General features: G+C 40.2%; 2 protein-coding genes across 2 annotated transcripts; one reads left to right on the top strand and one right to left on the bottom strand.

Annotated features, from left to right (window-relative positions):
• Window positions 1–3,272: 3,272 nt before the first annotated feature.
• LOC127354716 (NLR family CARD domain-containing protein 3) lies at window positions 3,273–16,055 on the top strand. The gene is made up of 12 exons (XM_051384836.1): window positions 3,273–3,533; window positions 6,705–6,828; window positions 6,977–7,087; window positions 8,488–8,541; window positions 9,076–9,151; window positions 9,311–9,539; window positions 10,699–12,499; window positions 12,614–12,787; window positions 13,616–13,789; window positions 13,996–14,169; window positions 14,903–14,949; window positions 15,108–16,055. The coding sequence occupies exons 2-12, from the start codon at window positions 6,740–6,742 to the stop codon at window positions 15,644–15,646; spliced, it is 3,468 nt and encodes a 1,155-aa protein (XP_051240796.1). The 5' UTR covers window positions 3,273–3,533; window positions 6,705–6,739; the 3' UTR covers window positions 15,647–16,055.
• Window positions 16,056–17,715: 1,660 nt separating this feature from the next.
• adamtsl7 (ADAMTS-like 7) lies at window positions 17,716–27,217 on the bottom strand. The gene is made up of 12 exons (XM_051384839.1): window positions 26,498–27,217; window positions 25,607–25,736; window positions 25,321–25,496; window positions 25,081–25,189; window positions 23,957–24,139; window positions 23,421–23,550; window positions 22,529–22,751; window positions 21,974–22,147; window positions 21,689–21,862; window positions 21,355–21,534; window positions 20,563–20,707; window positions 17,716–19,193 (listed from the first exon to the last, which is right to left on the bottom strand). The coding sequence occupies exons 1-12, from the start codon at window positions 26,630–26,632 to the stop codon at window positions 19,039–19,041; spliced, it is 1,914 nt and encodes a 637-aa protein (XP_051240799.1). The 5' UTR covers window positions 26,633–27,217; the 3' UTR covers window positions 17,716–19,038.
• Window positions 27,218–27,777: the final 560 nt, after the last annotated feature.

The following is a 27,777-nucleotide window of genomic DNA, read 5'->3' on the forward strand; positions in this document are numbered from 1 at the left end:
AATCAGTTCAGAATTCATCCAAATTGCTCGTTTTACACAAACTTTGTTCACTATTTAGGTTATTGTACAGTTAATCAGTTGCTCTGTACTGTTATTATTGTTATGCATTTAATATAATATGAAATATCCATAAAATAAATCACTTAAGGGTTGTCAGTTAACTCAATAATAGAAAAGCGACCCCTTAAGGAACAAGGTTGGGAGACCACTGAACTAGAACAGTTAAATGCTACTAAACCTATGAAATTATCATGAATAAAAACTGAGTTATGTATGTTAGCGTAGTTTTCTGCAGTGACTGCTTTTACTTTAAGTTCCCTTTTGCTGATAATTCTTCTTTACCCTTTACTGCTGTCAGCTGTGTTGCACATTAAGACTTATTTGTCTGACATTCTTAGATATGCAGCTTCAATGGAGGACATCTTGAAAAAAGAGGAACGTGCTAAGGACCAACTGAGAAAACATGTCTGTGCTGAAGCTCAGGGGGAGGATATTTGTTCTCAGTAATACCAGCTGCCGTGTTTCCTGTTGAATATTGAAAGCACACAACATACTTTAAATTAAGTGGCTTCTTGGTTCAGAAAACGAAGTTATGAAGTCAGAGAGTTCATTTTAAAGGGTTGAATCACACAAAGTCATAAAGACATCTCTTTGGCAGAAAACACTCCAAAAGAAAAGGTTTTCTACATTATCTGGAGTCACTGACGTACTGTTTCTGGAAATGTATTTTTTTAATGTCTGTATCACCACAAACAAATGTCCTTTCACCTCCATTGTAATAGGTTGTGGCAGTAGGCTCAACAGTGACCCTTTAACAGTGAACAAAAAGACTCACATGGTTGTGCTGTTAGGTCACTGGTTAAGAGTTTGCATCGTTTTTATTCCTGATTGTGGTAGGTTGGTTAACTTCTTTATGTTAAGACCCAGGTTCTGTTCTTTATGCTGAAAAAGTATAACAAGACTATGTTGTGACAGCTCAGAGCGTAAACTGTCTTCTTCTTGTGTTACATGGTAGTAAAGTAGAGTTGATATGACTTGTGTGGTTGGCTTTGTGGTGTGGTGGCATTGTCAGATGCCATAAATATCTGAGAATGTGTTATTCATTGGAAGAATGAAGAAAAAAATGTGACATGATGAATATCAGTTAAAATCTCTAAGATCTGACTCAGCATATTAGGGTCAATCTTTCCTCTGGTTGTCATTTTTTACAGCACGTTGCCTGATATATATCTTAATAAAAACCTGTAAATGAAGAATTTTCTTCCTTTTTTCTTGTTAAATCTGAAAGGTTTAAGGTGGTATAAAGATTTTAAAGGTGTAGGAGTTTGACATTATATTATGACATGATATGACTCAAGCAAATAAAATGTGGAGATACATGGTTTTCACGGGACATCAATGCACACAGTTTCTGGTTTTGAAAGATTTATTTATTTATCTGTCTGAAAGCAGTCCTAACTGAATATATTGAATCTCACAAATAATGGAATGAGCTAATAAAATATTCACTAAATTAGAACATAAATTCCCCATTTCCAGAAGAAATACTGAAGACATAACGTCACAGCCCTTTTTACTTTAGATATTTGGACCAGAGTTTTCTGGTCTGAGAAGACAGAGATCTGGACATGAGGACTGACTGATGGACTTATGGAGAAATAATCAGTATTTGTTGACCTCCAGTGGTCACACTGAGTCACTACAACACTACATTACACTGATTATGTGTCTAACAGAATTCACACTTATTAGGATTATCATGTACTAATAAGGATTTTTGACATCACAATGACAGCTGCCAACGGTAAGATATTGGTAAAATAACCACTTTGAGTATGTGTTTTTATGATAATTTCTCTGAATTACTTTAACAGTTCCATCCAGATCATTCAGAAATACAGTGACAATACTATTGTCATGTGAAACTAGATGACTTCATGCATTCATTGTTAGCAACCATAGCATGTCAGGAAGAGGGCTAAATCATGCTCCAAATGAGGCTACATTTAGCTGAAAAACAAAGGAATCTCATGACGAGCCCACATTATGCTGATCCCATGCAGTTTTTGGGTGAAAAACATGCAGCCTTTTGCATGTGGTATAAATGTGTTACTATCGAGTGCATTCCAGTATTTCTGCATACTGGAGTCCATTAACAGTGTTGGAATTACATATATAAGGAATGAAGGGAAAGCTGAGATACATACTTTATGCGAACCTGCATAAGTCAGTCCCCCACTTGTGCTCCCCCACAAAAATGTGGACACACTCTGGCACCCATTATTCACTTAAGGGAACAATATGGGCACGTTTGAATGCAAGTGTATAATTTTCTACTTTTCTCTTTACTTTCTATGTAATGTTATATAATGTTACTTATGCAGGGATGTCTAGGAAATCAGGAAGAACCAGTGCAAGTTTACTTCATGAAGTGCCCCCGTGTGAGACCATATGCTTTACATAGGTTTCCTGGGCGTGCAGATTACCTGGATGTCCACATGCCATGCGAGTTTTTAACTGTTCTGTGATGCAACTCTTGATTGATTACGTTGGTTATAGTATTACACAGTAGGCCTACATGTGGTGGCCTCAAAGAGATGGAAAATCTGAAAAACTTGATTGTCAAATTAGTCTTTGATGTGGCTCACAGTTTCACATAAAATAAAACACCAACATTAATTACTTTATATACTGCTCGGTAACAATCTATACATAATTATTTATTAGTTGATTGTGTGTGGTATTAAGGTTTGTGGATGTGTTGTATGGCTTCTGCCACCATGTTGTATCTTCTGAATAAGTTGAGAGACGTTTGAAGCAGAATTTTGCTGGAGTTTAGGCTACTATCTCTATACTTCAGAGCCCTTGGCCCCCATGCTTATGTCCATTCACCGTCTGAATAGCAATAACTTAATACCATTTATTCCTATTTTGCGCGTCATGTTTATTTATCCTTAACCTCCCTATTGCGGGTTTAAAAAAAAAACAAAGTCTTTAGAGGCATCTCTATAAATAAACATTATCTTTTACATGTTTTCTATTTTATTGAATTTGTCTGTGTGGGTGACCAAAATAAGATGTCCTGACATGTGCCAAGGTGTTATTTAACTACTGCTTTATTTCGTGTTGGAATCAAATAATTGTTAAATGTTTAGTTGCAAAGTAGTTATGCGTTGCATTAAATCATATTTCGGATGTTTGCTGAAATTGATGTTGCATAGTGCCACCCTATGACTCTGGTCATGCTGACAAAACATTTCCATCACGTGCCACTCAAGTTTACTTTCGTTTTCTGACGTGCTTCTCGTGGCCCAGCTTCGTTTCTCCGTCGTTTCTGTGGACAGAATCCATTCTTATGTTAACAAGGCCTTTATTGTATGGTGTCTACCAAAGGTAAACTCAGTAGGCTATAGAAAGATCGGGCTGAAAGCAGCAACAACGCAGCTGACACACTGTCGCTGTAAACTCTACGTGCGCGCCAGACGCAGCCGTCACGCACAGTGAAAGGTCGGCGGTGTGAACCAAGTATTAAGGTAATGTAAACGACGTTTTTCACACAGATTTACGCTGTATTGACTCCTTGCTTGTCTTGTTCGAGTCGTTATTAATGTGTAGCACCACTTACTGATGACTGAAGGCAGCTCTTCCTGCCTCAATCAGCCTGTAGAGGAGACGGAGACGGGCCGCTGCTGTCCCACTGTCTGACCCACTAAATGCGGCTTCGACAATATGGGAGCATTGACAATAGGCCTATATATAATGGCCAGAGCCAGGGCCAGATTAACACTTCACTGTACCCTGGGCAACAATATTCAAGGGCCCCACCATCACGACCCCAAGATTCAAGATTCAAGAAGCTTTATTTATCCCGAGGGAAATTACTGTGCAACAGTTTCAATACAAAGGTGGTAAAGTACTACAGGGTAAGAGTAAAACAAAGCTAACATAAAATAAATCAAACAATTAACTAAATGCAACATAATGTGAGCACTTACAGGTAACATAAGTAGAAAAGAAGAAACAAGTAACTAAATGTGACAAGTGCAACAAAAATTGCAGTTAAACGTAGGTATATACAATATACAACAATACGACTGTGCAGTTTAGCAGCATAAATTGAAATAAAATAAGTACAAACTAAGTAAGTGATGAGGAGCGATTGGATAAAGTGGTAACAGTGGTAAAAGTGATAAAAATTGTAGCAGCATTTGTTAGCAGCATAAATTAACTATGGTACAGTACAACTAAATAAAGTGAAATTGGTTACAAAATGATAAAGTGACATTTGTTCAGGGCACAGTGTCTCCACTGTCCCTCTCGTGACCGGAGGTAGGTGAGTTATAGAGTCTGATGGCCACAGGAAGAAAAGACTTCCTCTGGCGTTCTGTGTTACACCAGGGGGGGAAGGTGCTTCTGCTCGAGGTTAGCACCTGGTGGAGAGGGTGAGCGTTGTTGTCCAGGATACTGTGCAGTTTACACAGCATCCTCCTCTCAGACACCACCACCAAAGAGTCCAGTTGGACCCCCAGGACGGAGCCAGCCTTCCTGGTGATCCTGCTGATCTTGTTAGCGTCTGCTGCCCTCAGCCTGCTGCCCCAGCACACAACAGCTAAGAAGATGGCACTGGCTACCACCGACTGGTAGAACATCCTCAACTGTTGCTGGCCGCCGCTCGACACAGCGCCGGAACCGGATCACCATAATCTGGCAAAATACAGAATAAATTACAGTAATATACAGTAAATATGTATACTCAATACTTCAATAACTAACTGTCATCAAGTGCATTTTGATGTACAGATGTGCAAATGCTCATAGAACGACAAATGCACCACTATGTTCTCTTGTCAAGGCCACTCACTCACATATGATGTTATGAAAACAAAACACATCGGCATCAGTATAATCTGGCAAAATTGACCCACTACTTAGAGAGGGAAGGAAGTGTCTTCCATTTTCACAAAAAAATAAATTCATCAATCAAAGCATCCAATATTTATTTAATAACACCTACTCCCAACACAAATGTATTGAATTGATAGAGCCATCACAGAGGAAGTCCACAGACAAGACACAAACAAAAATCCATAATCTCCCAGAATCAAGTAGCATTTTGGTCCTCAGCTCATTTTATACAGAAATCACCCTGTCACCTCCAAATTCAACAGGACAATCACGTTATAGTGCAATATAAACATTTTGAAATCTGCCTGTTTTCTCTCAACAACAATAAACAATTTACAGCATTTTCATGGAGCCACCACAAGGAAAAAATAAATAAAATGCAGTGTCATCTGCTCCTTAATTAATTTTTAACTTGTTTTAAAACAGAAAACAACCTGTCACATCACAGTTCAACAAGACAGGCAAGGGTTAAACATTTTAGTACAAGATAAACATTTGGAAATCTGTCAGTTTTAGACAAGACGGGCTGTCGGTTGAAGATGCTGCCAGGGCTCTTCGCTGTCGGGGCTGTGAACATTAGCTAGCGCCGGCAGTGAAGAAATGTAAAGCCGTGTGTGTTTTTGGGCGGGGCAACCTTTTGATTGACAGGTCACTCTCAGTGAGTCTGTCCAGCACAGTGATAGAAACTCGGATCAAACTGTCAAACTAGGCAGTGCTGATCAAATACGAAGCTAGATTCCGTTACTGGGTTGCCTATTTCTCGCTTAAAATCGTTTCAGTAACATATTTTAGTGAACTGTGTCTGGACAAGCTGAAACTATGCAGCCTTGAGCGTAGATCAACTCGCAGTATGTCATGTCCGCTGGCTTGCGCTGGCTCCATCTAACTGTCATGGCGGCGGCCAAAATGCCGAACTCGAGGCTTCAAAATGGTACTACACAACCCAGTGGGTGACATCATGATCGGTTCACATTTTTATGGGAGTAGAAGGGGATATTACTCATTACTTTTTGAAAGTAAGAGAAGAGGTTAGGGTCATTATGCTGACCCCATGCAGTTTAGGGGCAAAAAAACATGCAGCCTTTTGCATGTGGTATAAATGTGTTACTTTCGCGTAGTGCATTTCAATATTCCTGTATACTGGAGTCCATTAACAGTGTTGGAATTACTTATATTAGGAATGAATGGAAAGCTGAGATAATTATATGCCACCATGCATAAGTCAGTGCCCCACTTGACTCTCTTGTATGAATTTGAATCTGCAAAGTAACTAAAGTTATAAGAAAATCTGTGCCTACTTAGTTACTTGACCAAGACTACTGGGTCATGTTTAGGCACAAAAAAAAAAAAAACAAAAAAAACATGGTTGGGTTAAAAAAGTATGTTCATCCAGGAAGTACTTCGGTTTGAAGTTCGGGTACACCTGTAGTAAAATGGGTGTGTTGTGTAGACTGCAAGACTGCAGATAGACCCATCTCATTTGAGGGGCCAGTGTGTCTGGGCTGGGATGCATCTGTAGAACTCCACTTAGAATTTCATTTTGAACCACCTCCAAATGTGCAGGGTCCAACATAGCCAATGGGCCAAGGCCAGTGAGTCAGATGGAGATGGGCAGCCTTTATACCAGAGATGGTTCAGATGACTAGTAGAACTACATCAGCTTCCTCCACTGTCTGTCTGACTGCGACCCACTGATTCGTTATGAAACAGAAAATAGCAGCGGATATTTTTAGAGGAGAAATGGTGTAAAGGATGATTTCAGTTTATTTACAGATGAATGATTTGTGTTTCCTTTCCAGATACAAGTGTTTGTGAACTGATGTGAGTTTAGAGCATGGATCAACATGAGGACAGAGAGGAGGGAGTCCGTCCCTCTAAAGCCATTTTGTGTGGGGAAGATGACAATCAGAACAAAGCTCAGAGGTGAGATGAGGATCTCTAATTGTCCAAGACTCTTCTCCATGTCAGAGCTTAGAACTCAAATCATAAATTTTTTCAGAAGTATTTAATTCAGGTAGAGTTTTGCTGAATATAATAGTATTTGAGCTTCAATAACTGTGTTTTCTGTCAGGTTCTATCCATCTGCTGAACCTGAGCCTGAACCCAGCTGTGTGTCCTTCAAGAGTGACCAGTCAAAGCGTCGCCTCATTGAGTTTAAAGAACAACTTTCTCCTCCAAAGAAGTAAGCTGTTTAATGGCATTAAAAATATTACTGATAAGTGTTTGAGCTGTTATTTATCTAAATAAGTTTTTTAAACCTGTAAACCTCACTTTGATTTAGCCAAAAACTAAACTGATTTCCATGTAGGGTTGGGTACTGAAACGTGGTACCAATAGGGTTCCGACGTAAACGGTAGTAACCAGACCGAATAAGAACGAACATTTCAGTGCCTCATTTCAGTGCCTGACTTTTTTTTTTACCGCCCCCTGGTGTTCCGATGTCAACTTGCGTGACGTCAGTGCCTCTACTCAGCACACTTGTTGATCAGAACTGATAGTGAGAGGATCAATGAAGATGCCGAAGGCAAAACGCTCCAAGGTTTGGCTGCATTTCACGTCTAAGGATGCAGACTCTGCGACATGCAACAGATGCCATAAAAGAATTGCATGCAAGGGAGGTAACACGTCGAATTTGATGAAACATCTGGCGACACATGGAGTTTATTTAAAGCCGAACAATGCACCGTGTTTGATAACCTACGTGACGCAAGGCCAAGCACTTCAACAGCCGCAGCCAGTGTTGGCCTCGCCGGACAAATTGAAGAGACTCCCAGCCCTGCCAGTGTGGTGGTGGACATCACAGATGTTGATGATGACATCAGCCTTTCCTCTTTGGGTAAATCTAGTAATTTAATGCCAACCGCAAATCATGCATGTCAAGTAGGCTAGCAAACACCGTTGCCATTCAACAGCATGAGTGACAACGTGTGCTATGTGGCCCTGGAAATAAAAGGGTATTGTTTTTTGAAGTGTGTGTGGTTTCGTTTTTTTGAGTACCGGCTCGAGAACCGTTTAAGCACCGGAACCGTTTCTAAAATACCGAGTAGGCACCGGTATCGGATAAAACCCAACCGATACCCAACCCTATTTCCATGCATCCTTAAATTATGGGATAGTGTCAGACCTAATGCAGCTCTTGAGAATAATATTGAAGTCAAATTCGAGTTTAAAGTTTAAGAGCTCTACAATGTGCTGTTGTCATGTTAGAAATAAAGTGGACACACACATTTGTTGCCAGCATTTCTCTCTTGCCATAATTGCAGCAACAGTGTGTCTTTTTTGCTCCTTTTCTCTTCTTAGCTTTCTTCATCAGTGTGCTCTTAGGTGTCTTTGCCTTCTTGCATGACACCCGGCTCTGCTCCCTTTTAGCATTTCCCACTGGCTCCACCTCACCCCAGGCCTTAAAACCTCCTCTTCCCTGCAGTCCAAAACTCCTTTGCTAGCTGTGCAAATAGACCAACACTCCCCCAGTGCTTTGAGCTTTTAGTGCGGGCAGCACAGACTGAGCTAACTAAGTATTTAATTCAGGGAGAGTTTTGTTGAATATAATATGTGAGCTTCAATTAATGTGTTTTCTGTCAGGATCTGTCAAAGAGCAGACTCTGAACCCAGCTGTGTGTCCTTCAAGAGTGACAGGTAAGAGTAACTCAAGTACTCTGATTGGACGATTGAGGTAGCTCTAATCATAAGTGTTGTGATGCTGCCCAATCTATAACAATGCATTATATTTTAGGAATATGTATTTGTAACAAAGTAACTATCACTGTTATACAGATGTAGTGGAGAAAAAATATACACTGTTTCCATCTGAAATGTATTGTACTGAAGTTTAAAATGGAAATACTCAAAAATGTAAATGCACTTAGTTATTTTTCCTCACTTTCCTCACGTAAAACATCTGAATACTTATTACACTACTGTCAAAAACACAGCAATATATAGGCTGGAATGATACTATATATTAAAATGTATGTATAAGATGTTTTTATTTTCTCAACATGTAAGTCTATGGTACAGTTTTCCAAACAAAAGATGTTCTGCCTTTTCTGATTTACCTTTATCAAGTCAGAGAGGTACTTTTAAATGTGTTTAATTTAACTCAGATGACCTTAACTCTGTCTCCATGTGGACAGACTTAACATGAGCTAATTCTCTGTGATTCCTCCACAGAGTTGACCAGGAGAGGTTAGAGGTTCCCATTGGTCAGTCTTCCCAGCAGCATCAAGACCTGGAATCCATATTTATGGTCTGTACATGTACAACTACTTTGACGTCCATTCTATCCACATTATTCTCCATGCTGCACTTTTTAGACCAGTGGATTAACAGTCTGACCAACATGGATCTCATGTTTGGTTCCATGATTTTAAGTTTAATTAGACAATCATATAATATTTTGTTCCAGCTGCTGGAGAAGGAAATTGTCACTTTTGTGAAGAACGAGCTCAAGGGGATGAAGAAGGATCTCATTATGGGTAACGCAGAATGCTTAGAGAGTCAGAGGGAGGCTGAGGAGGTGTTGGACGCTGAGGACGAAGAATGGAGGAGGAGCAGCAGAGAGGCTTTTCTGGAGATTGCCTTACACTTCTTGAGGGGAATGAAGCATGAAGAGCTGGCTGACTTTCTGCAGAGCAGTAAGATAATTTCTCTAAAGATTGAAAATGCTTGATAAATAAAAGACTTTCATGTTTTTAAATTCCTGTTGACCGTCTGCGCTCCGCCCATTTTTTGTTTCCTAACCTTTAGTCCTTATTGCTAATATAGTATAGGTTGAATGTGTCAGATTGATTGTTTCATATGTCTTTTTTACATTTCTCAGAGTTGAGAACACACATCTACATTTATGAGCAAAGCATGTGACCTGACACCACTAGAAAATAGACATATAGCTATTATAATTATGCTGTGTTAGTCATGTGTGTATAGCAGTGCAGCTCGAGTTGACTGCTTGAACTAGCTTGCAGGCTTCACTCCATTTAGTTTTCCATGTCCACAAAACTCCACTAAACATGGATTAAAGATAAAAGTAGGTCTAAGTATGATAGCAGTTCAATTGTCTGCAAAGACTGTTTACAATATTTACAGGGGTACTCGCTGTCCCGTAGTCAGTCAAGCAGTCAGTCAAGTTTACAAAGTTGGTGTTAGCTCAACCGGCAACTCCTGCAAGTAATCAAGTAAGAGCAACAATTAACCCAGAGTTGAAGAAAGACAAGAAAACAGAATTATTTGTACTAACTATTTATTTAAACGTTTTAATCGTAAATGAAGAGTTCAAGATTATCAACAAAAAACGATTTCCTTATAAATAGAAAGTGAAAATAACTATTTTAACAAAAAACATGAATTAAACAAATCAAACACTAATTCAAGAAATAAACACCAATGTCACTCTCCCTCAACTGAGGGAATAACGAAAGTAGCGTGCGTGCACACACGCAAACTGGCCTCTTCTGCTTCTGCTGTCCTTGTTTTAAGGCAATTGGAATGATTGCTAAAAACTAATGCAGGTGCGCCGGACCAGTCAGAGGGGAGAGCAGTACCTAGAACAGGGCACACAGATCAGAGCAGAGGCAAAACACACTATACTAGTAACAAATATTCATATTAATTATGGATATTTATTCACTCACTGGGTTTTTGTTGCAAAGCAGTAAGTAGCATGAACGTCTCAAAACCCAGCAAAGGATGCATCTTGGAGGAACAAAGTATAAAATATTAAATAAATAATTTAATAAATAAAAAGTGGTTATATTTCTTGGAGAGTATACTCAATGATGTTACTTATGCTTTCAGAATCTCCTGCCATGTGCGAGCTTCACCTCAAATCTACCCTGAAGAAGAAGTTCCAGCATGTGTTTGAGGGGATCACTAAAGCAGGAAACCCAACCCTTCTGAATCAGATCTACACAGAGCTCTTCATTACAGAGGGAGGGAATGGAGAGGTCAATGATGAACATGAGGTCAGACAGATTGAAAATGCAACCAGGAAACCAGACAGAACAGAGACAACAATCAGACAAGAAGACATCTTTAAAGGGTCACCTGAAGAAGATCAAAAACTCAGAACGGTGATGACAAAGGGAGTGGCAGGCATTGGGAAAACAGTCTTAACACAAAAATTCACTCTAGACTGGGCTGAAAACAAAGCAAACCAGGACATAAAGTTCACATTTCCATTCACTTTCAGAGAGCTGAATGTGCTGAAAGAGAAAAAGTACAGCTTGGTGGAACTTGTTCATCAATTCTTTCCTGACATCAAAGAAGCACGAATCTGCAGGTTTGAAAAGTTAAAGGTTGTGTTCATCTTTGACGGTCTGGATGAGTGTCGATTTCCTCTGGACTTCCACAACAATGAGATCCTGACTGATGTTACAAAGTCCACCTCAGTGGATGTGCTGCTGACAAACCTTATCAGGGGTAACCTGCTTCCCTCTGCTCACCTCTGGATAACTACACGACCTGCAGCAGCCAGTCAGATCCCTCCTGAGTGTGTTGACATGGTGACAGAGGTCAGAGGGTTCACTGACCCACAGAAGGAGGAGTACTTCAAGAAGAGGTTCAGAGATGAGGAACAAGTGAGCAGAATCATCCCCCACATCAAGACATCACGAAGCCTCTATATCATGTGCCACATGCCAGTCTTCTGCTGGATCACTGCTACAGTTCTGGAGGATGTGTTGAAAGCCAGAAAGAGAGGAGAGCTGCCCAAGACGCTCACTCAGATGTACATCCACTTCCTGGTGGTTAATTCCAAATGGAAGAATGTCAAATATCATGAAAGAGCTGAGACAGATCCACACTGGAATCCAGAGAATACGAATATGATTGTGTCTCTGGGAAAACTGGCTTTTGAACAGCTGCAAAAAGGAAACCTGATCTTCTATGAATCAGAACTGACCGAGTGTGGCATCAATATCGGAGCAGCGTCAGTCTGCTCAGGAGTCTTCACGCAGATCTTTAAAGAGGAGAGAGGGCTGTACCAGGACAAGGTGTTCTGCTTCGTCCATCTGAGCGTTCAGGAGTTTCTGGCTGCTCTTCATGTCCATATGACGTTCTTCAACTCTGGTGTCAATCTGCTGTCAGAAGAACCAGCAACATCCCAGAAAACTGAAACAAGAAAACACAAATCTGAAGTGACACACTTTTACCAAAGTGCTGTGGACAAGGCCTTACAGAGCCCAAATGGACACCTGGACTTGTTCCTCCGCTTCCTCCTTGGCCTTTCACTGCAGACCAATCAGGCTCTCCTACAAGGCCTGCTGTCACAGACAGGAAGCTCAGATCAGGAAACAATCAGGTACATCAAGAAGAAGATTGAAGAGAAGCCCTGTCCTGAAAGAAGCATCAATCTGTTCCACTGTCTGAATGAACTGAATGATTGTTCTCTAGTCGAGGAGATCCAACAGTACTTGAGTTCAGGAAGACTTTCCAGAGAGAAACTCTCTCCTGCTCAATGGTCAGCCCTGGTCATAATCTTACTGTCATCAGAGAAAGATCTGGACGTGTTTGACCTGAGCAAATGTTGTACTTCAGAGTCTTCAGAGGAGGCTCTTCAGTTCCTTCTTCCTGTGATCAAAGCCTCCAAGACATCTCTGTAAGAACATAGATATTTGTATATGCAGAAAATATTTTAAATACACAATCATCTTTTGAGCAGGAGAGAATAGTTACATACTACTTGTGTTTTAACTTTACATTGTCTCTCCAGACTGAGGGGCTGTAACATCTCAGAGAGAAGCTGTGAAGATCTGTCCTCAGTTCTTAGCTCCCAGTCCTCTAGTCTGAGAGAGCTGGACCTGAGTAACAGCCACCTGCAGGATTCAGGCGTGAAGCTGTTGTGCGTTGAACTGCTGAATTCACACTGTAAACTGGGAACTCTCAGGTAAAATCAAGTTATTAGGGGTTCAACTAACTAGGATTTTGTTTTGTTTTCTTCCTTCTGGCCTGCAACTACCAGAAACCATAACAACTACAGTTACAGATAGGTTGGAATTATTACCCACTACTCAGAAAAAAAACAATTATACCTATTGGTTAAATGGTGGCGCTACACAAATGTACTTCACAATTGGCCTATAACTTTTGCACTGTAAGTCTCAGAAACAGAATTCTTTTCCTGGATTTTGTGGATTCAGACAAATCTATCTATATAAGCCATCCCCATTTTTACCTGTATACATTTTGCACCATTTAGAATTTTGTCCAAATCAGTTTTTTTTGTAATCCTTACAAATTTTGAGCAATTGGCAATATATCTGGACCAAGCAAGTAACTTTTTCAGATTTTTGAGATTCCATACAGCAGTGTTTCCGTGTTTTAGCAGCAGTACAGTTTTGCATGCCGTCAGACATGCAGCGCTGGCCTGTTGTCACGAATGCTGGAGTAGCTTAAATTTTCTGTGGTTTGAAAATGTACAATTCAATTACATTTTATTTGTATCGCACCAATTCATAACAGAAGTTATCTCAGGACACTTTTCAAAAAGAGCAGGTATAGACCGTACTCCTTTTTAAAATTATTTACAGAGACCCAACAGTTCCCACCATGAGCAAGCAGTTAGCAACATGCATTTCTCATTTGCAAATTTCTCTCACACCTTTTGATTGCTCCCACATATTGATATCATGTAATGTCAGTTACACCATGCCTGTATTTTCCAAGTTCAGTAATAATGAACTGTTTGTTTTCCTGTTCTGTATTGTCTCTACAGACTGAGGGGCTGTAACCTCTCAGAGAGAAACTGTGAAGCTTTTTCCTCAGTTCTCAGCTCCAAGTCCTCTAGTCTGAAAGAGCTGGACCTGACTAACAACAACCTGCACGATTCAGGAGTGAAGCTGCTGTCTGATGGACTGAAGAGTCCAGATTGTACTCTGAAAACTCTAAGGTCAGATCAAGCCTGCCTTGAATGACTTGAGATACTTTCCTAAACTATCATCTTTATCTGGTTTGAACAGCCTGTTTCATCTCAGGATACTGAATACCTGTATTTTTTAAGTGTTTTTTCTCAGTGAATGTCTTCGGGAGTCAATACTGCTATCCCAACCCTCACCATATCCTCAGATTATGTGACGTGTGTTGTTGTGTGTGCAGGCTGTCAGGCTGTCTGATCACAGAGGAAGGCTGTAATTCTCTGGTCTCAGCTCTGACCTCCAACCCCTCGCATCTAAGTGAGCTGGACCTGAGCTACAATCATCTAGGCAACTCAGGTGTAAACCGACTGGCTGCTCTGCTGGAGGATCAACTCTACAATCTTGACACTCTCAGGTGTGTGTGCCTTTGTGAGCTTAGTGTATCAGAGTCATGTGGAGTACATATATATATGTGCACAGAAACAGTTGGTAGAAATTTTGTTAAATGAAACCAGAGGGTAGTTTTTTCTTTTCTAATTTGAGTATATTTCAGAGCCTGTACGTGTTTTACTTTTACTCAAGTAAAGAAGCTTAATTAGTACTTCTACCTAAATAGACAATGTGTGTTCATTTGCCACCTCTGCATATGACCCTGAGACACCAACCAATTTTCCTTTATTTGATAATGAATGGTTTGGTAAGAGCCTTTCAGATTTTTTTTACCAATAACTAAGGGGTTCATTTGAAAATATTGCAGGACATTTTCACATGTGACAAATCCATCAGTAAATACAAAGAAATGTCTCCTTTATGGCTATTTTGTAAATTTGAAATATAATCATTATTACACACGTTTTTTAACTGTTGCCACTTCAAAAACAATTGGTCATTTGTCTTTGCTAATTTTTGTTTTTCTATTTGTTAAGTTTTCTTTTTAAAGAATCAAAAAATCTGATGAATACCCAGATCTGCTTTTCAATAACTGTGTTGTGTAATTCACACCTGCTGGACTGGTGCATAGAAAAATTATTTATTAATTAATAAAAACTTTGAGAGAAATCAAGAGAGTGTGAGTGTATGAGAGTAATGTAAACCATATTTGCATACTGAAAGAAGATGTGCTGGTCTAACCTCTCTCGTCCTTTCAGGGTGGAGCCTGGTGGAGTCCAATGGTTGAGACCAGGTCTGAGGAAGTGTAAGTGTGATTCTTGAAAACAAAGAAGCACACATTCAACCATCTTCAAACTGTGACATCACTCATTCTGATGTCTGAATCGAACTGTCAATAAATGAACATATGCTTAATTTATGATTTATAACTGAAGCTGTGTTATGTCTTGTTCTGTCCTTCAGATTTCTGTGAACTCACAATCGACACAAACACAGTAAACAGAGATATCAAACTGTCTGACAACAACAGGAAGGTGACACGTGTGAAGGAGGCTCAGTCATATCCTGATCATCCAGACAGATTTGACCCCTATCCTCAGCTGCTGTGTAGAAATGGTCTGACAGGTCGCTGTTATTGGGAGGTCAAGTGGACAGGAGAGGTTCATCTATCAGTGAGTTACAAAGGAATCGGAAGGAAAAAAAACAGAGAAGAATGTGAGTTTGGAGGCAATTATCAGTCCTGGAGTCTGGAGTGCTATGATGGTTGTTACGCTGTCTGGCACAATAACAGCGGAACATCCATCTACACTTCCTCTGTCTCTGACAGAGTTGCAGTGTATCTGGACTATCCTGCTGGCACTCTGTCCTTCTTCGCAGTCTCCTCTGACACACTGATCCACCTCCACACCTTCAACACCACATTCACTGAACCTGTTTATCCTGGGTTTGGGTTTGAGTTCTGGTTCAGGTCTGGGTCGTCAGTGTCTCTGTGTACTCTGTAGGAGGGAGAGTCTCTTCCTGTTAGAGAAACATTCTCATTGCTGAACAGATCAGTTGAGTTATCTACAGGATCACACACAAGCTTTTTTTTTTTTTTTTTACTTTTTTAGTACTGCAATGTAACATGACAAGAAGATAAAGACATAGGACAACTGACGCAATATATTAGGAAGATATTAGGAAAATTTAAGACATGATAAGTACAGCAATTTAAAGCTATTGGGGTGGGATGTTGAGTTAGAAAGTGTCTATGACATGAACTGTAATAATGGGTGAGATGGTGTTAATTTTACTTACTACGTTGTTAGTAGTTTATTTATTATATATATCATTTATCATATGTATAACTATTTCTGACTTGTACTGTAGATTGTGCCTGACTGTGTGTGAATAAAAACAGTATACTGCTTACTCATTATTAGTTCAGTCTCAGTCTCATCAAACTGACATTAATAATCATAGATATGTTTAACAGTGATAAATGTTGGTGCCCTCTGGTAGTCAGTCACAAACTACAAAGCTATCCTGCATTCCTGCCATTTGATAAAAACAAAATTATAATTATTACCAATTAAATACAAGAGACAGGTCTAGACTGTACCATCACATGGTTTAAGTAAGCTTTCAATCATACCATTTCTGTGTTCATGCTGTTCCCCATCTTAATTGTCATTTCCAAACAGACCTAACAACAGTGGTGTAGCCATTTTTGCCAGTTCCTAATTTAGGAAATTCTTAAATTATTTTGATTCTGTAAAGCAGTATGGATTACATGTAATCAGATTACAAAATGTAGGTAGCTGGCAGGAGAAAAAGGGACATTGAGTACAGATGGAAGGTTCAAGCAGCCATTACACAGGGACTGCTGCCCTGTGTAACGGCTACATTTCTATCCTCAGATAAGATAGGACTTTTTCTTAAATGCAGTTATCTCTTTGGAGTGAGATGAGATAGGATTTCAGACTTTGAAGTATATGTCATGAGGCCTCCCCACTATTAAAATCCTGGATCTTCTGCTCTAATGTGACAGTGCCATAAACTGAGCCATCATCGAGAACTCCGACAGTCTGGAGTTTCGTGCTGTGTGCTGGACAGACTCACTGAAATGGCTTGTTTATCACAAGGTAGCCATGTCCTAAAGCATACCCTGCTTTATCATCTAGTTTTACACTAAATGGGACCATAGTTTACAAAATAAACATCATATAAGGACTTGATACTAGTGATTGAGACCATAAAATCATTTAATGATTTATTTGCACAATAAAACACAACAGCAGAGTCCCAAACAAGAGAAAATAAGCAAATTGTGCAGGTGAGATTTAAAAACCCCTAGAGGCTAATAAGAAGATAATCTTACCCCAATGAGCATTATAAGAAGATACTACAATCATGTTATTCACAAAAGTAAACAGACATCAAACAGAATCAAGAAGCAAACATAAAGTATTTATATATGTATATAAATATATCTTAAGAAGAACAATTGGATAAAATAATATATAGAATGTATGTGTGGGTTAGTATGTGTGTGATTGTTGGGTGTATGAGCTGTGTGTAAATATATGATCATATGATCTATTTGGATTACTTGGTTCATGAGACAGGATCTTATTTTATATTTAAAATTCTTAAATTCTTGAGTGAAGTAGACTGAAATGCAATTTAGATATAACTATTCTATTGATGAGCTCCCCAAAGTCTAACAGAGAATTGACAGCCCAGTTCAGTGCAACCATTTAGTGTGTCTCATAGTTATGTACATCACTGAAAAACTACTTAACAATGTCTGGTAAGCAAAGCAGGCAGATGCAAAATTTTGTAAATAAAAGAAGTTTGGTATATATTTATGTTAAAATCAGATTGAGCTGATTGAAGAGAGGGGCTGAGTGTTCTATGTGGTAGTTGTGCAAAACCTTTTTGTTAAACATAAAGCTTATGAAGGTGAGAGGAATATATAGCAACCGAAATTATATAGCAGTATATGTGGTAAGGAGGTAGGGATAAAATAAGCTATATTAAAGAGTTAATAAGCATTTCTGATTAACCAAATATTGAAATTAGCCAACAATACCAATAGATTTGGATATTTTATTGCAAACAAACTGAGTATGACTCATACAGCAGTCAGGATTTCAAGGAAACGTGTGGATGAGACCTGGGTAAATGGGCTATTTCCAATGGAAAGTACTGGGTACATGGAGGATGATGCTGCAGCCAGGTCATTAATATAAATATGGAAAAGGAGTGGTCCATGAATAGATCCCTGTGGGACCCCACATGTTATAACAGCCTTATTAGATGTCCATTCATGAATATTAACAAACTGCTGCTGATTATGTATATAATTGTTTAGAAATAGCCATGATTAACAGAGTCAAAACCTTCAGGTAAGTCAATAAATACACTGAAAACATTCAAACCCAGAATGGGTTCTTCGCTTCTCAATGGCGTCATATCCCCTTTGTGTATGCGTCGTCATGGTGGTTATCTGCCAGAAGATATCATAGATTTACTTTTTATCCAGTGTTTAGCCACATTTTTATGATTGACTGATAAGCTGACTGCAATGACTGCAATGGTGGTGAAGACAACAACTCCCATGAGTCGACGCTACTTCACCACATCATCAAACTTCGCTTATGTTATTGTTTTGCTGTGAGAGACCCCCTAGCAGCATTACACATTGTACGTTTAAAAATGGTATTTTACTTTGCTTTTTTTTTTTAACTCAGGCTGTATTTAGTGATGTACTTCACTTACATTTCAACAATTTAAAATCTTAATACAATACAACAGGGATTTGAGACATAATGAAAACACCAAACAATTAAATATTGTCCGTAACATCTGTAATAATACAAGAAGTTATACCCCCTTTATTAAGAATAAATATACAAGTACATCACCAAATGTGACCAGTCAGTTCAAAGTTACACTGAGAATCAAACTTCAATCTAAACATGGTGACATTCTTTAAAAAAGTGTGTGTGTGTGTGTGTGTGTGTGTGTGTGTGTGTGTGTGTGTGTGTGTGTGTGTGTGTGTGTGTGTGTGTGTGTGTGTGTGTGTGTGTGTGTGTGTGTGTGTGTTTTATGAGATTAAGAAAGTTTCAGGTTATTCTTCATTCACTTTGGTGTCTTATGAAACAAGATCTCACCCTAACAGCTGTATTGATGCTGTGGTGGTGTGTGTGTGTGTGTGTGTGTGTGTGTGTGTGTGTGTGTGTGTGTGTGTGTGTGTGTGTGTGTGTGTGTGTGTGTGGCCATGTTGACAAAACAGAAGAAAGCAGCTGATTAGTTAATTGGTTGCACACAGAGTGACAACAGAGCTAGATATCATGTTCACAGTGCTGTTTTATAAGACTGAATTGTGACCCGAAGTGATGAAGCAGCATCACCTGCGGATGTGGTTCTTTTGAAATGCGTTGGGGTATGTTTTCTGGGCACGGGTGCAGGAGGCACAGCAGACACTTCTGTAGTAAGGGTAAATGCAGAGTCGGGCTTGAACCACCACCATACAGTTATGATACTGGTCGCTGCATGATGGATCTGCGAAGGACAGGGGGAACAATTCAGGGAAACTGAGAAAAATGGGAGAGGCAAAACAACTTTTACCAATCTTATTCACTGCACTCTTCTGCTTAGGCTGGCTATATCATGTCATGGTGGAAATGTTGGTGCTAATTCACTGAGCCTTCAAGTCAGTTTCTAAGCCCTCAATGATTAAAAAAGAGTCAGAGTCACCAAAGTCGTACTGAATTAGTCTTATGGCCTCAGAACCTAAGTCAGAATCAAAGTCTAAGTAATCAAGAAAAGATTATATAAGACATACTAATTCATATCAGTCATAATAACAGCTACACATTGATTGTAGTGACTCAAGATGTCCAGTAAGCTGCCTTGATCATCTGTGAAATACATGACTTTTACAATCTAAAAAAGAAAATAATTTGAATTCTCATATGTCCTGGAAAAACCTGCGAGTTATAGTTTTCCAGTCATGGAAACACCAGGAAATTGATTATGGCCAAATATCTTGGAAATAATCTATGTTGTCCTGGAACATTTTAAGTGTATTTTAGCCCCTCACAAGTCCTGGGAAATGATTTCTTTCTTTTCTTTAAAGAGTGGGAACCCTGGGACTTTTAGGAATGTGTAAACACATATGTACAGAAATTTCTGCTAAGAACACATATTTAGTAAAAACAGGCAGCTGGGGACATGCCAGTAGCACTGTGTGGTATGTCTTCCTCTCAAGCAGCAATAGCAGACCCATTAGCTGACTTTAGCATGGCAAGACTGGGATCAAATGCAGCTTCCAGTGCCGACAGAGGACAGTTTGATGGCAGGGAATAAATTATTATATAATAATTATTAATTAATAATTATTTGGCACATGGCACACTGGGGCTGAGTCAGCTTATAGTAGCTGCACAAGCCTATTTGCTAAAGGCAGCTACATTAGCAGTTAGCAGAGTTGAGGCAGAGGTAAAACCAGACAATAGTCTCCATAAAATATGGTCCAGTTTTATGACTTTAAAAGGTTAAAAATGCATTTTTTTAATTTCATGTGGACTTTAATAGTAGTGCTTCCATTAACCAAACAATGCAGAATATGCTCACCAGTGAAAACTGTTGACGGTCAATTAGCATTACGATGTCCCACAAACCTTCTTGCAAGTTTTAAATGTTTGATACATGAATTATAAAAAAAACTCATTATCTTTTCCTACATGTTTCCTTACAACCCCTTTTTTCTGGTTGAGACAGCAGGACTCAGCCATGGCAACATTATCCATGATAACAGCATCACAGAAAAATCTCACTACAGCCAGGTCCTCTCTGACCCAACTGCACTTATAGTGGACATGTAGCCTTTAATGGCTCGGTGGTAGTACAACGCTGCTTGCAGACTTACTTATCTCAGCTAAACAAGGTTGTTTGTTGCATTCTTCTCGGCTCTCTGGGGTCAAACCGGGGTCACAACTGCCGCTTGGGGCAACGTTGTCGGCAAGACATCGCACCTCACGCACGCGGTAGCCACCATTGCAGGAGCGTGAACACTGAGGCAATAGAAAGAGAGCAGAGTTACAGTTAGTTACCCTAGTTTTGTGTTGTTTAGTGATTTTATTGCATATGTTTTCTTATATTTAACAATCCTCTTTTGCAGTAATTAGTCCCTTTTGTTTCTGACATTCACCTGCATTTGAAAGTCTAAGTCTGTAAGTATTTATGTTTGTAGCATGTAAATATCTACTTTGATTCTATTCTTTGTGTATTTTGTGTTTTGGCTTCTACATAGTATCAAGTAACTTGCTAATAGCAATTCTCTATTAACATTTTCAATAAGTATATTAGCTTAGATGATTTTTTTTTGTAGGGATTTCAACTGTATCACACTGTCTTCATTAGCAGATGGAGTTTGCTCTGTTGTCATAAAGATGGATGACATGCTGGCACAGTTAGCTCTGAATATTTCATCATCAGTACAACTCAGCTTGCAAGTCAACAGCATCTCCATCAACATGACAAGTGAGTTTACTCTTTCCACTGATGAAGACCATGTGATATTTTTAAAAGCTCCAGAATAAAGAACTTGAGTTAGGATTGTTTTGTCACATTATTTTGAAAGCAATGAATTACTTTTATGAGGACAGGTATGAGTTAGTTAAGAGTTGCACGATAGAAGGACAGACTTTGGGACACTTACTGCACTCCACTCTGTGACATACCACTGGATGCCACATGGCTTCAGTCTGCAAGGCTGAGCTGTGATTGGTTGAGAGAGACTGGAACATTTAAACTGGTCCACAACCTCCATGTGACCGTTGTTGTTGAGAATACAGACTGCACTCCGGGTCTGTGTGCCGTTCCCGCACTCTGCAGAACACTTCACACACACACACACACACACACACACACACACACACACACACACACACACACACAGACAGATATGTAAGGTGAAAAGCTCCAAATGGATGATGTTTTCATATATTGAGTATATATATATATATATATATATATATGTGCATGTAAATTACCTGACCCCAGGGTCCAGTGTACCACTCCAGGCGGTGCTGGCAGGGGCCTGAGTCACACAATGTCAATTCTGGTGGGCGTTCCCCTTCGCAGCTGTCCAATGGGAGATCAGTCACATGATCTATCAGGCACACTGTCGTCCGGGTTCGATTGCCTTGACCACACTCTGCAGAGCACTGAGGAATATCATACACACACACATAGATTTTAACATGATTTAACTTCTTCCCTCTCTTGTCACTTACAAACACATACACACAAACACACCATAACAGTTTCTGTGTTACCCGTTGACTCCAGAGGGAGGTGAACCAGCTGCGTGCACAGGCTCCCATGTCACAGTTCTGTAGTGTTTCTGGCTTTAGGTTCATGTTACACTCCTCATCCTCCTCCACATCACCCTGGTTGCTCACACACACCACCTCCCTGCTGCGCTGGCCCACCCCACATGGCACTGAACACTGGAGGACAGAAGGTGGGACAGTATTCAATTGTATTCATTAATACGATGTGTAACTTTGCCTCAGTTTACTGTAGCTTTAGCAGTAATGGTTAGATTATCGCCACTGTGACTCAGATGTGTTTTATTCAGCGACAGAGTTAACAGCACAAATCACATGAAATATGATCTTTTCAATTCTGATTTGTCAGAAATCAGATACAGGTTGAAAAACATGCGAACAGCCAAACAAAAAACAATCAGAGCTGAGCAATAAGTCTTTCTGAAGGCCTGTTAATGACTGCAGCACTTTACTTACATACAATTTGGAAGTATTGTTTTGAGTATTTATCTCATAACTGTTCTCAGTCATGTACTAGTAATAGTGTGTTTGTGTCCTCACCGGGCTCCACTCAGATCGTATCTCCCACTGGCTGCAAATCTTCAGCTGACATGTAGACTTGGTCACTGGCCTGTCAGACAACCCACACAGCTCTGGTGCCATGGTAACCGATGTCTCCGTCCCATTGGCATGAATGTGAGTGACCTGGCGGCAGATGACCTGGCGGTGCTGAGTGCCAGGTCCACACCTCCTGCTGCACTCTGACCACTCCCCTACGTCCCAGCTGTCAATCAATCACAGGGGAGAAAGAGTGGGTTAGATAAAATAAAGAGCAGCTTGCAGTGGTTATGTACTGAGACATGAGTTTAGCAATGGCCCTCCTCAAGCAGAGTTTATAGCTATTATTGTGCTATTATTGTTTATTATTATTGTGTGTGGTCAGTTGACCCTGGTCTACAAGGAGGAGTATAAAGCCTGCAGTCTCCTCCAACAGGAGATCATAAACGAGACAAGCAAAATAAGCCCATTTCTGCTGCACAAGTTCAAATGTTTCTCCTCATTCTATTGCAACTAGAGCTTAAGTTTTGCAATCTCGCTGCTGCGCTCCCAATAGAAACATATATTCAGACTGACAACTGTCATGGATCACTGACAGTGTGGGCGAAATATATCTGACAGACTCACAACCAAACATTAAGTTAATGCACTAACGACCCGCTACATCTTGGCGACTGTAAGATCTGGTGGTATTTACCACAAGACATGAAAACCAAAGCCACACCAAAGTGACTCAATGTGATTGACTGTGACTGATTTAAGGCTGGAATGTGTGTGAGTGATGAAGACTTCACCCTGAGTCACAGCACCATGTGGAGGCTACGTGTATGTGTGTGTCCCGTTCTGCGTATATGTCATGGGACATGAGGTGTGTGTTTGTGTGTGTGTTGCTCACTATGCAGGACAGGACTGAGTGTTGCAGTCCTCTTCCCGGTCTGTTGGTTCAAGGGCAGGGTCACAGAGGTCAGCAGAAACAGTCGCCTGGGAATCTTTCTGTACACACTCCCAGAGTACCTGACGCCTCCCTGGCAAGTGTGCAGACACACACGTACACAAATGCAGAAAACAGACTAAGCAAGTGAAAAAATGTGACTGTATACAAACACATTCTGACAAAAAACGAGTTGTCATCCGTTGTAATAATGTACGAGGCTGATGTGTTTTTGCCAACAATCTCAGCCATTTGGGTGTGTGACAGCTACTGTTAGTAGTTAACAGCGTTCAGTTACATTTGTGTGTGTGTCATCTTTGATTTTGTAATATTTTATTCTTATTTATACATGTTCCCTTGCAGCAATTAAGTAGTAAAGTAGGGTGCCTGCACACAAATTTAATGAGCCAGATCTTTTGCACAAATAAAAAGTGCTTCATGAACAAAGCATACAAGTATTAATTCAATGTGTGGTCACCCCATTATGTGTGTTTCCTCACCAGTGCCACAGGTCGTGCTGCACTCTGTGTGCCCATTCTTTGTCCAGGTGTAGGTGGGCTGAGGGTCAGAGTTCGCGCTAGGCTCAGAAGGAACCTGGTCAGGGTGGGGTTTCTCTTTGATGATGTCGTTGTTGTCGCCTTGGTTGACCTCCTCACCTGAGTGGGGTGGGCCTACTGTCTTAGCTACAAGAGAGTGGAAGGTTTGAGGGTGGAGCTCAAATTTGACAGGCAAGTAAAGGAAGAAAGGCAGTGAAGTCATTTGAAATGTTGGATAGATGAAAAGGGCAATGGAGTAAAATAAAATATAAGAATGTGAAAAGCCTTGACCATCTATGGTACACCCACACAGGCAATTTCACTAATTTTGGCTCATTAGACCTTCTTCTCAGGTCTGTGCGCTGTTTGATTGACATCTCCCTCACTCTCTTGTTTTCTTTGTTTTACCTGTTTGGGGTGGGACAAATTACACCTTTATCATGCGTATTAATATGAGAGCTGTTTCTAAAATTATTCCATAATTTATTTACTTGCTTTTTTAAATGTTGGACACTTGGTGATGCACAGCATTCATTTTTGCATCTGTGTGGATATGCAGTGCCTTTAAGAATATATATATATATATATATATATATATATATTACTGATTGATGAGACTTCAGTTACCTTTTTGGTAATTAAACACTTATTTATCAGCATCAACAGACACAATTTAAACAATTTATTTAATCTCTTTTAATAAAGGTTAAATATCAGGTAATGAAATGAAATCTGGCCGATTACTGCCTCAGTGTGCGGTAAAAAGCTCTTTGCCAGAACGAAGTCTGGCTGCCTGCCTGTCTCAAATGTTATCAAAATTCTAATTAAATTTTCAAAAGAAAAATTTTGCTGAAAATGATACATATTGGCTTTACCATGGCCCTGCAGTGAAATCTGAACTGAACACACAGACACATGCTGTACTGTACATGCAAACACAAACAGAGGCATCTGTTATGTGTTATGTTCCCTGGGGGGCAAACCCGAATATTTAGTGTGAGAAAATGACACTGTGGTCATTTAGGGTCACTCGAATATAGACTCAAGTGTGTGTCTGTGTGTTTATGCATGTTTATGTGTGTACTCACCCAGGGGCAGAATATCAGAAGGTTTATCTGGCTCAGGAGTGGGGTGTGTGTTTTGTAAAGGCAAGCTGTATTCATAGTATACACTGGGACCTGGCTGCTGGTAGATCAACTGTGGAAAGGAGAGACGGGTACATGTATATAATGACATGTAGGAGTTTTGTTTGTGTATGTGCTTGTCCGTCTGAATAAGAGACGTGGGAAGGATGCTGCTCCCATTGTGTGTGCCAGTTTGCATCTCACGTAAACATGCAGGTCCTCAGCCAGCGGCCCGGGTGCAGTGATGGACTCTCCACTGCGAGAGCGGATTTCATTTGGTCGTTGGTACATCAGCTGTGTTCCCACAGCAGTAAAGATCCCCGGCCTGTCAATTACCCAGTTGCCATTGATGATGGAGACACCACTCTGAGTCCGCAGAGCTGGAGGAAAACCCCATAATCATCCATCACTCTAGAGTTGCCAATCTGAAAATGCTTCTGCTGTTAGAGTGTGTGTGTGTGTGTGTGCGCGTGCGTGTGTGTGTGTGTACCCAGGTAGTTTCGGCTCTTTATTGTCTCCTGTATGCTGATGTTGCATGCTCCTGCAGGAATCTCTGCAATCTTATGGTAGCCAACACGGAGGAAAATCCGAGAGAAATTCCCCTTCACCACCTGAAACCCCTGCCAGCACACACATTCACACACTTTTATGCACACAAAAGCTGCAGGTACGAACACTGCATGTGCCCACGCGTGTACTTCTCAGACTAGACACTCTCTGCATGTGCTCTCTGTACCATATTTCACAGGCTTGTGTTTCAACAGTATAATCATAAATTCCACTGGATCGCATTGCTGCTCTTTTGCTCCCATTTTCACTCGTTAATCCTGCTCCAACTCTCTCCCTCTCTCTCTCTTTCTTTCATTCTCGCTGGAAATCCCACAGCTCACTCAGTCCAGTCCAACAGTTGGTTTGAGTTGGGGAACCTTTCTGGTCTTCCTCTTTGCTCCTCCTCTGCACAGATCTGTGTTTTGCAAGTTTGGAGTTTACCTCTTCTGTTCTTTTCATGTCACATTTATTTTAATGGGCCCCTCTGGTTCTTCCCTGTTGATGCTTTGATATATAGCTTCATCTGTCAGTTAGTCTGATAATCTAAAACAAACCAGTGGTCTGTCATTTTGGCAAATTATTTTAGTTGTAGTGAGCACAAGAACAACAAATTCAAATAATCTAAAGTCAAATATGTCAGCTATAGCAATGTTTTCTTTCATAAATTACAAGATGAGGGTATAGGTCAGCAAAGCATGTAGTTTATGCAAATAAATCACTAAAACAATGCTTAAAAAGCTTGCATAAACAATTCAATTACAACTTGTAACAACCATGGAGCTATATGTAAATTACTTTCATACTTTTTTCCATGACCATGTGGATGTCTTACCTCCAGAGGGGATGGGCTGGCTTTCTTATCCCAGGGAAGAGCACCTGAGGCTAGGTACAGGAGAGAGGTGAAGTGGAGGAGAGCCAGAGCTCGACCCTGCCGCAGGGAGCAGAGCTGCTGCAACAATCTATCCATGGAGAGACTGAGCGACACTCACACACACACATACACACACATGTTTAATGGGGGAGTGTTGTGTTTGTGAGGTGGGGTTTGCTTGAGGGGTGGGAGGGAAAAAAAGACAAAGTTTCGGGAGGGATGTGAGGAGAAATGTTGGGAGAAAGTGTCTGAAAATTGTAGGCACATTTTTCAAAAGTTGTTTCTAGCTGAGGTCACACCCGTTTTGAACCTCAGTATGAATGTTGTGACAGCTCACGATGTGTGCTTGTGGTATGAGGACATGCTCCTGTAGTGTATCCTAAAAGCTTATCCAAAAGCAATATCTCTCCCTGTGAATCGTCATGCAAGATTGTGAGGCTTTGGACACACATCACTCTTGATCTTGCTCTGGCTTCTCCACCCAGTTCTTGTTTTCACTTTATTTTTCTTTCTTGTTCTGAGTTATTCCTTTTTTTCCCCCTTTTGACTGATGATGGAAACAAATGGATGAAAAATCTAAATTAAAAATACCACAGTAAGAATGGACTGGATTGAGGGTAATAGAAAAAATATGCTCAATCTATTCACAGCTTATCACTTTCTCTCTTTTGTCTCTCTCTTTGTGGTAAACACAATGCATATAAAATGCAGTTGTGCTATAGTGAGTGAGTCAGTATCCCTTCATTAGTGATTCACACCCAAAGGATGCCAACTGTATTGTGACTCAGTTCACCACCATACCATGTTGGGGAAAAATCAGATTGATTCAGGAATAACTGTAAATCCACTGGCTGGGAACCAAAACCCCACAGTGACACCCTCCCAAAGTCTTCATCCGGAGAGGTTATGGTAATATTTGCACGGACATAAGTGATTTGGAGAAGTTCAAACACATATGGGTGCAATATATTCCCCTGGCTGAATATCTTAGTTCTGGGCAAAGGATTGTTTTAGCCCTCTAAACACACAATGTAGTGTAGCCTCCCTGGCTCTATAACTTTCCACTGTTTTACGTTGGGGAGTAAGGAGAAATGAGAGTTGTAAACATCAGAAACTGCTTTAAATGTTGACTGTAACTTTATGTTACACTGTGGAGAAATTTAGAGTGATCGAGCAGAGGGGATGTGTTTTTCCTACCTGTTTTTTGCTTTTATAGAGTAGCAGACACCACAACATTTTAG

The sequence above is a fragment of the Dicentrarchus labrax genome, unplaced genomic scaffold (assembly GCF_905237075.1).
Source record: "Dicentrarchus labrax unplaced genomic scaffold, dlabrax2021, whole genome shotgun sequence".
Lineage (NCBI taxonomy): Eukaryota > Metazoa > Chordata > Actinopteri > Moronidae > Dicentrarchus > Dicentrarchus labrax.